Raw genomic sequence first — 10,197 nt, forward strand, 5'->3', positions numbered from 1 at the left:
CCTTGCGAAGCTCCGACAAAAAGCTATTGATTTTGCTTGACAATCCTCTTAAGGTTGCAGTTATCCCTGTTGCTGGTGCACCTTTTCCTTCCACACTTTTTCCTTCCACTCAACCTACAATGAATATTCTTCAGTACAGCACACTGAGCAACGAGCATTGACCTTTTGTGTGTTACCCTCATTGTGGAGAGTGTCAGTGAGAATCTGCTGGACATCAGTCAAGACAGCAGGCTTCTCCATGGTTGTGTCAGCTACTGACCCAGACCAAGCGACCTTCTAGAGGCTCAGGAAACCTTTGTAGGTGTAAGGGTTAATTAGCTGATTAGGGTCCAATATTAAACTTTTTCACAATATTCAGAATTCTTTAGATGTACCTGTAGTCCAATACACTGATTTATCAAATAGAGAACTAAAAAAAGTTTAGAACTGAATGATGTTTTGGCATTTCTACTAGCATAGTCAATAATTTAGTTGTGTTTATAAAAAAAAAAAAAAATACTCATACAGCTTGAGAGATTTATTTTTTTTAAATAATTAAATTCCGTAAAGAACAAAATGTACAAAAAGAGCTCAGAAAAATAGAAATCCAGGGCAAAAACAAAAAGCAAACAAAAAACTGTATATTGTAAATCCATGTAAAATGAAACTTACGCCTACAGTTTACCCAAATAAATCTAGTAAGTAGCTGAGACTAGAAGCCTTGACAACAGCTGAAGAGAGACAACATACACGAAGAGCGATGAGCTGAAGAACAGTAAAATCCAGAAATCCAGTTCAAGTGGTAACCTCATTATGCTCGTTTTACCCCAAACATCACTGAGGAGCTCAGGAGTCAGATGGTGAGAAAACGCAGATTTTCATAATGCAGCAGGAGAGAAGAAGAAACGATGCTGTCGACATTGACCTATGAAAATAGAAACAGGGCTTTGACGTCGCTAACTTCTAGAAAGTCGTATGCTGCAGATGTGAATAAATCATCAGAAAGGACGCTGTGGAGAAATGCTGCTAACAGAAGATAAGCTCAGAGGAGAAAAGATTTATAAACCTTAATGCTGTCAGTTCCATTTAATTCTTCTTTCATGGGAGAAGATATCGTTTCTACCCAGGCAAGGACAAGAAGACCACGTAGCAGCTCTTAAAAATAAAATCTTGCATTGTTCTGCTCTGACTCGCTGTCTTCAGTAACTGGATGTTGCATTCAAATCCTCTGGTTTACCGCCGCAAATAATGTTTATTATCTTCCTGCTGTGATGACAGTAGTAGGAATGTGGCAGCAAAAACATTCAGCAGTGAGTTCAGTATTTTTAATCAGACTCAAACATGAAGAGCATTTAGCCCTCCACCTCCTCCCCTCTGAGTCTGTTCAGCTGGGAGCCGCTGAAGCTCCTCAATGTCTTTCATTGTTTGTGGGGAAAGGCCAGTCAGCTCATCTCCTCGTTGACTCCTTACTGATGATGGTTCTGAAAGGAAGGATGGAGTTCAGGTCCTTCCTTACGTGCAGTATCCGGCATGACTGCGCAGACAGAGATGGGAGACAGGATTAGGAACAAGACCTGCGTGTGCTGTTGAACAGAGAACTGAAGAAGTCCTGGGAACTGTTATCTACCTCAGCAAACCGAGCTTTAATGGCATCAAACTTCAGCTTCTCGTGGACAGCTCTGGCAACATTAGTCCTCTCGAATGGCTCTGAAACAAAGATTTTTTGTAGTATAAAAACCCCCACATATCTCATGGTGATGCTTGGAAACTAACACATGTTAATGTTTCAAATATGAAAGCTAATCGGCTCTGATCGGTGATCTGCAGATCAGATATGGAATAATTCGATTTGTTTTTTATTCATAAATGCATCAAAACTAAGGTCTCCCACAATCAGATGACATAATGAATATTTACACACTTTAATAAAAATCTGATCAAGTTTCACGCATAATATTTGATCATTGTGTCTCTTCAGTTGAATTCAAAACTACAGGTTTCTCCCAATAAATGATCATCAAATAGTTCATTTATTTCAGTCAATTCAAAATGTTAAAACTCATAGATTCATTGCACACAGTGAAACATTTCTAGCATTTATTTCTGTTACTTCTTACAATTACAACTTACAGTTGGGGCATATCAGAATCAGAATCAAGCTATCTGCTCAAGGCTTTAATAATTTAAATAATTTATGTAAAATAGAAAAATAGAAGCAATTGTTAAAAAGATAAAATATTCCCACTATAGTATGTCCCTTTAATTTAAAGCACTGTGTGTGGCGCCATGTGTCTAACCTATTTTCTTCCACCAAATGTTTTCCTTCCACACAACTTTCTATAAATGTGCTTGGATACAACACAGTGAACAGCCAGCCTCTCCAGCAATGACCTGTTGTGGTTTTACCCGTCTTGACAACTGTCATGTCAGCAGTCTTCCCCATGATTGTGTTAGCCATAATATAATATTTCTGTATTCAGAAATCTTTTTATATGCTCAGCTGATTTATTCAAATTTTCTGAAAAACCAAATTCTGGGTTTTCATTACCTATACGATATACCCATCAAAGTTAACAGAAATAAACACTTGAAATATATTGTTATATGTGGATAGTATAATCAAGTTTCATTTTTTTATTGAAGTACTGAAGTAAATTTTCTTCTAAATGCTAAAACCGTGCACAGGAAATTGACAAGGAAAGTTTCCAAAGTTCAGCTCTGTGTGGTTAACAGCTTAATACGATCCATTAGATTTTGTATTTTAACCTTGGTTAAATATTTCCACCTGTGAAACATCAGAAATAAAGTTTTAGTTTTGATATTAATCTTTGGTCATGATTTTAGGAATCATAAAGCAGAGACCCAAACAGAATGTGTGGGTCCACATAAATGTTTACCTTCCACACATATGAACTTGTTTCTCCACTCTTGAGAATTGGTCTTGGGCAGAGTTGTGGCGTTGCGCACAGAGATCACTTGTTTATCCCAGCTGTAACACAATAAGTCAGGACACTGTTGTTACTTAGAGCTGGTCTGGCACCGCGGCCACGGCCATCATTTCGGCACCGTTTGATAGACCAGAAAGTTTGCAGAGGGTCAAACTCTCCAGGTTCACTTTCTTCTAGCTGTATGAAAATAAAACATTTACTGTGCCTGTTATAGGCTCCATGGCAGTGATCTGATAACAGAATGTGCTTAAAATAAGACTTAAAACTAAATTAATTTACTACTGCAGCAGTATAATCTCACACTGAAAACGTTAGAAAAATCCAACCTTAAATTTGAATGAATTTATTCGGTGGGGAAAATGTCCGATGTTAAGAGACAACTGTGTCGGAATCACCAGTGTAACAATTTTTCTTAAAACATAAATGTTAGTGAAGCATTTTGTTAAAAGTTTACCAAACTTTGAGCTAATCAGAGTTTCTAGGACCTTCATCAGTTCTCCATAACTTCCTGCGTCCCTGGGGTGTAAATATCAAAAGGTCACAGAGACCGTATTCGTTAAGACAGTCTCTGAGATTGGAAAGACAAGGGAACATACCCTTCAAGTGAGGAAAATGTGTGTTGATGTTAATAAGCCATGAAATGGATACAGGAATCTACTCACCTAAATAATTCAAAGGTTTAAAACAACTGGAACAGTGACAAACAAGGCTGGATTAGGATTAATGGATTAGAAACAAAAACAAAAAGATTTAAAGATAGATCCCCAAATGAGACTAAAACGGACCTTTCTGCACAGTCCTGCATGGTTCTGGTGGGTTTGTTGAGAAACACCGGATTAATTTGTAGAAAACAACTGATGCTCACTGTTAATAGTGGAGGATCTGTGATGCTGTGGGCCAATAAATATGGAGGGTTCTATATAAAAAGCATACAACCAATTAGCATGTTGCTTGTTCTGATCCTGTACAAATATCAATCAATGTGTGGTCATGTAACGGGTTTTTAGTGCAACTATTCAAACGTGGCTTGGCACATTCTGCAAATACAGGGATCGTGTATGTCATGTTAGTGCTGTGTAAGGCCAAAGGTCCCACCTGCTGTTGCCCCTCAGCCAGTAACATAAAACCAGAGAGGAGGATGCAGGAAGGTGAGGACAGACGGAAGACTCGAGAGGGGAGAAAAAGTTGGCAGGAAGAGATGAAGGACGGGATGAGGAACAGGAAAGAGAAAATGAGCACGGACCCATGCGCCCTACTTCCACGCCGATACCTGAACTCTGTGGCATAGTATCGGAGAAAGCCCAGCAGCAGCTCGCCCAAAGAGGACTGGTTTCTTGATGTGTAGGGAGGAATGTTTTTGGGTCCATCTGGGACCTTGTCTATGTCCATGGAGGGATTAAAACTCTCCTAAAAATCATGTTGCAGGACAAAAGGATCACAGTTAAAACCTAGCCATAATCCAACTAAACAGTCACTTTAGGTGTAAATAATGTCACTTAAATTCATCTTTTAATTAATATGAATTTTCTATGTTCAAAAGCTGAAGAAGAAGCAAAAAAACTGTTCAACACACTTACAGGGTGAGCCCTTTGAAGAGATGGGAGGACAGGTTCTCTAAGAGCTGATAAGAAAACGACACATAAGTTAAGACAGCCCTTAAAAGATGGGAATAAAGACAGCTTTTTCTGCATGTGTTGCCTCACTGACTCTGGAGATAGTGAAGGACCATCAGCACCAGCGTGTAGCTGCTCAGCGTTCCCTTGCTGGCGTCGTTGATCTGGTTGTGCCGCGCCCACTTCTTCACAACGAGGACCATGGGCCTAATCCTGACATCGGCTGAAGGAGGCAGCGCAGACACAGCTGGTCAAACAGTTTCCCAGTCAGAATTAAAGATGGCCGCAAATAAAGGCCTGGCTGACCATTTCACCCACCGTAAGCGTAACTTCTCAAGAGGAATGTGTTTCTGATGCCCACTGTGTTGTTGATATTCAGATCAAACTCCAGATAACTGATGTTGGGAAGATTGGGAGGGACATAAACTCATTTAATAGTAAACTGTGAAAAAACTTAAGCTTAAATAACCGAGGCTCCTACCTGGCTCTCTCTCTGAACTTGAGGATGGGGACTTTAGCTCTTATCAGTTGAATCCTCTCAACATATGCTACAAAAACACATATGAGACAAAATATCCATCATGAGACTCACAGATGCTAATTTTCTGAAAACCTGAAATTACTTTAAACATGGTAAGCAGCTCCCCCTAGTGGACACTTATAAGAAAACAAATGGTAAAAGTATTCAACTTGTTGCAAAAACATTCATGCAGGGTTATTCAATATTTTTTACAAGTGAAACTCTGACAAATATAATATGCCTTTTTATTCAGTCCCCCTCCCCCCCGAGTCAATACTTTGTCTTTCAGGGCAGTTACAGCTGCTAGCTTTGAAGGTATGTCTCATCCTGGTTTTACACACCTTGAGACTGCACTTTCCTCTTGCTCACTCAGATTGGTTTGTTAACATCTGTGTTCACTAATGTCCATGTCTTGCCACAGATTTGTTTAATTAGGCACTTAACTGGGTCTTTCTAACACATGCATGTGTTGATCTAGCGCCTTGGTTTGTTCCTGATGGATGGTGAACCTCTGCTCAGTCTCAATTCTTTTCTGGGTCTTCCTCTAGAATTGTCCTCTTTTTAACTCCATCCATCTTGCCATCAACTCTGGCCAGCTTCTCTGTCCCTACTGCAGGAAGGCATCCTCACAGCATGATGCTGCCAACCCCATGTTTCACAATGGGTATTCTGTGTTTAGAGGGATGTGCAGAGTCACACACATCTTTTGGCACATAGGCAAAGAAAAAGTTGCTTTTCTTTGTCTAATTTGACCAGAAGACCATCTTCCACATGTTTGATGTGTCCCCTACATGGCTTGTGGAAAACAGCTATGGACCGCTGCCTTTTGGTAGGTTTGCAGATTTGCCACACTCTTTCCATTTTCGGATGTTGGCTTGAATAAACCCTCTTATAAGATGGTCAAAGCTTAGGATATTGTTAAATAGCCCTACTTTAAACCTCTCCGCAGCTTTATGTCTGATCAGTCAGCTGTGTACCTTGCTGTTTGTTCTCTAATGTTCTCTGAAAAACCGTTAAGGGCTTCACATAATAAACTGCATGCAGATGGACTCCATTTACCATTTAGATGACTTCTGAAGGTGGTTGGTCACGCTGGATTTTATTAAGGGGTAACAAAGCAAAGGGATGGTGAATACAACAGTACACCACCTTTCACATTTTATTTGTAAAACCATGCGTCTTCTTCTCCACTACACATGCCTGCACTGCTTGCTGTTCTATAACAGAAAGTCTTGTGGCTGTATCCTAACAAAATGTGAAAAAGTTAAATATTTTTGCAAGGCACCGGAAAAAGAAGGTAAATAAGATTACAGAAGAAAAAGGACTGGCTGGTTTAAAAAATAAAAAAAAAAGTCAAATTTTTTCGATTTTTAAATCACTTACCGAGTGGTCTGAAAGCCCTCTGGAGCTGAGAAAGGACATCAACTGGATTGGGGCGTTTCTGAAACAGGCAACAGCACAGATTATTTGTAAGAAAATCAGTGTAAATGGTTGTCATTTGTATCAAAAAGAACAGCGCAGGACGATCCAAACGTACATTTCCTTTAATCACAAGACAGACGTCAGCATCACTGCTCCGGCAACCCAACCCGTTCATAGAAGATCCAGTCAGGTAAAGCCGTGCCGCTGAGAGAAACACACTTAATAATAAAAAAAACACAAAAAAAAAAACAACAAGGTACCAGGAATACAATTAAATCCGTTTGATCCTAACCTGGAAATATTTTCTGTATGTCATCTTGCAGCCGTGCTCGACACGCCTCTTTTCTGTCCAGATCTGAAGGTTGTTGCTGACAAGCCTCAAACAGCTCCACCATCTGACTACTCAGCTGAACGCACAACATATATTAAAACGCACAACACTTATTGAAACAAATAATATCTGTACGTAATCTTCTCCAGACATTACAAAGATCAGGCCCACCTTGTCCTTGACGTAGTTCTGAATCCTCGTAAAGCTTTCCGGAACAGAGAGCACCTGTGTGTTCAGAAAGTGGAGCGGATTGGGATAAAAGGGATCAAACCCCATGAGGGCTGATCTGGACGACTCTCCCACTGCTTGGTCAGGATGAGCAGCCCATCTTAGAGGCGAGGCTGCTGATGGCTGAGGCAAATGGTCAACTCGTTGGCGTTTGACAGCATAAGTACTGTAGTCGTTCCGGTGCCTCCTGCAAAGGTCGATATGATCAAGAAGCACATTTTGATTGGGTAAAGTCAAACATTCATTAAACAGAAGTGAGCATGGACAGAGATCACTCAGTTCTAGACAAAGCGTTACTTACTTGCGCCCACTGGTTGTACTGGCTGTGTGTGGAGGAGCGGCTGCAGGTGGAGGCTTCCATTCATAAGGAGACAGACTCTCTATGTTCGGAAAGTTAAAGCTGAAAGAAACAAAAAACAAATACGAACAAATTCATATTCAGACCATTAAAAATAATTGTAACAAGTAACCATTTACTGTACGAGTGAGAGATCAGGGTAAAAATGTGTCATTTTGTTTTGTCTCGGTTGTTTTCTCCGTCTCTGGTGACAAAAAAAACCAACAAAAACAAACACACCCACAGACAGAAACATCTGATACTTTTGATAAACAAAAAATTACATTTCTGAGTATGAACGAGCTCCTAATCCCACGCTCTTTAGAAGTAAATGTTGGCATTTTAAAACCTAGTCTTTTTGTTGCCTTTTGGCAGAAATTAAGTAAAGGGAAAAATTTTAGGAAATTGTCCCGTTTTGTAGTTTGAGCGCTAAAAAAAATTATATTCTCTCTTTGCCTTCATGTATTGTTTTTTATTCTATTTAAACAGCCAATATTCATATTTGAGAATTGTTGTTGTTTATTAAACAATGAACAGTTTACTCGGGGAAGCCCTAAAACGAGAAGAAACAAATCAAAGTGAGATTTCACATTTCTTTACTGACCTCGCTAATATACAGGTCCTTCTCAAAATATTAGCATATTGTGATAAAGTTAATTATTTTCCATAATGTCATGATGAAAATTTAACATTCATATATTTTAGATTCATTGCACACTAACTGAAATATTTCAGGTCTTTTATTGTCTTAATACGGATGATTTTGGCATACAGCTCATGAAAACCCAAAATTCCTATCTCACAAAATTAGCATATCATTAAAAGGGTCTCTAAACGAGCTATGAACCTAATCATCTGAATCAACGAGTTAACTCTAAACACCTGCAAAAGATTCCTGAGGCCTTTAAAACTCCCAGCCTGGTTCATCACTCAAAACCCCAATCATGGGTAAGACTGCCGACCTGACTGCTGTCCAGAAGGCCACTATTGACACCCTCAAGCAAGAGGGTAAGACACAGAAAGAAATTTCTGAACGAATAGGCTGTTCCCAGAGTGCTGTATCAAGGCACCTCAGTGGGAAGTCTGTGGGAAGGAAAAAGTGTGGCAGAAAACGCTGCACAACGAGAAGAGGTGACCGGACCCTGAGGAAGATTGTGGAGAAGGGCCGATTCCAGACCTTGGGGGACCTGCGGAAGCAGTGGACTGAGTCTGGAGTAGAAACATCCAGAGCCACCGTGCACAGGCGTGTGCAGGAAATGGGCTACAGGTGCCGCATTCCCCAGACCTGGGCTACAGAGAAGCAGCACTGGACTGTTGCTCAGTAGTCCAAAGTACTTTTTCGGATGAAAGCAAATTCTGCATGTCATTCGGAAATCAAGGTGCCAGAGTCTGGAGGAAGACTGGGGAGAAGGAAATGCCAAAATGCCAGAAGTCCAGTGTCAAGTACCCACAGTCAGTGATGGTCTGGGTGCCGTGTCAGCTGCTGGTGTTGGTCCACTGTGTTTTATCAAGGGCAGGGTCAATGCAGCTAGCTATCAGGAGATTTTGGAGCACTTCATGCTTCCATCTGCTGAAAAGCTTTATGGAGATGAAGATTTCATTTTTCAGCACGACCTGGCACCTGCTCACAGTGCCAAAACCACTGGTAAATGGTTTACTGACCATGGTATCATTGTGTTCAATTGGCCTGCCAACTCTCCTGACCTGAACCCCATAGAGAATCTGTGGGATATTGTGAAGAGAACGTTGAGAGACTCAAGACCCAACACTCTGGATGAGCTAAAGGCCGCTATCGAAGCATCCTGGACCTCCATAAGACCTCAGCAGTGCCACAGGCTGATTGCCTCCATGCCACGCCGCATTGAAGCAGTCATTTCTGCCAAAGGATTCCCGACCAAGTATTGAGTGCATAACTGTACATGATTATTTGAAGGTTGACGTTTTTTGTATTAAAAACACTTTTCTTTTATTGGTCGGATGAAATATGCTAATTTTGTGAGATAGGAATTTTGAGTTTTCATGAGCTGTATGCCAAAATCATCCGTATTAAGACAATAAAAGACCTGAAATATTTCAGTTCGTGTGCAATGAATCTAAAATATATGAATGTTAAATTTTCATCATGACATTATGGAAAATAATGAACTTTATCACAATATGCTAATATTTTGAGAAGGACCTGTACTATACACCTGTTCAGCGTCCTTCTTCGTTGGACTCACCTGTTAGCAGCTTCCGGTCCTCCGTGGTGGTAGTCATAGCACCCGGGGTCTCGTGGCGGAGGGTACGGCTCGTTACCGTAGCCAGACCGCCGCGTCGGAATCTTATTGCCGTAAAACATGCCCAGGAACTCCACTAAGCTCCAACATAAACTTTGCTGATTTTTCAGGGGGAAAAACAAAACAGTCCAACGGAATCAAGTGAGGTTGAAGAACAGCCCGTAAATGTCGAATGTGCTAAAATCCCTGAAAACGGCTGGAAGAGTAACCAAGTAAATCGAAACTTTCCGCCGCCCGGGATTTAAGAAGCTAACGGTTTTAGCTGGCTAAAGTTAACCATAGATAACCATCATTTAGCAATAAATAAAAGAGATTTATTCTGAGATTTTAAACAAGGAGTGCATTAATGCGGACCTGTCACTAAACGTCGTAAAACATTTGCTCCAAAATAAACTCATACTTTCTGTAACACTTACCCAAATTTCATGTAAACAAAAGTAAGGATGACTCTCAGCGTAATCACTTCCGCATTGATTTCGTGACATAGCAGAACCGCATTTAAAGGAGACGTGTGCTTATTTTCATTAAAGGAAAAATTCA

The 10,197-nt window shown here is 40.4% G+C and overlaps 1 protein-coding gene across 1 annotated transcript; it reads right to left on the reverse strand.

The window, feature by feature from the left end:
* Positions 1-502: 502 nt before the first annotated feature.
* Positions 503-10,197, reverse strand: tent2 (terminal nucleotidyltransferase 2). Its single transcript, XM_047380230.1, has 15 exons — positions 10,074-10,197; positions 9,601-9,755; positions 7,343-7,441; positions 6,985-7,228; positions 6,775-6,889; positions 6,598-6,686; positions 6,444-6,501; positions 5,022-5,088; positions 4,859-4,935; positions 4,635-4,763; positions 4,505-4,548; positions 4,198-4,334; positions 2,877-2,968; positions 1,607-1,686; positions 503-1,513 (listed from the first exon to the last, which is right to left on the reverse strand). Exons 1-15 carry the CDS (start codon positions 10,140-10,142, stop codon positions 1,427-1,429), a joined length of 1,542 nt encoding a protein of 513 aa, XP_047236186.1. The 5' UTR covers positions 10,143-10,197; the 3' UTR covers positions 503-1,426.

This window comes from Girardinichthys multiradiatus, chromosome 12 (assembly GCF_021462225.1).
Source record: "Girardinichthys multiradiatus isolate DD_20200921_A chromosome 12, DD_fGirMul_XY1, whole genome shotgun sequence".
Classification (NCBI taxonomy): domain Eukaryota; kingdom Metazoa; phylum Chordata; class Actinopteri; order Cyprinodontiformes; family Goodeidae; genus Girardinichthys; species Girardinichthys multiradiatus.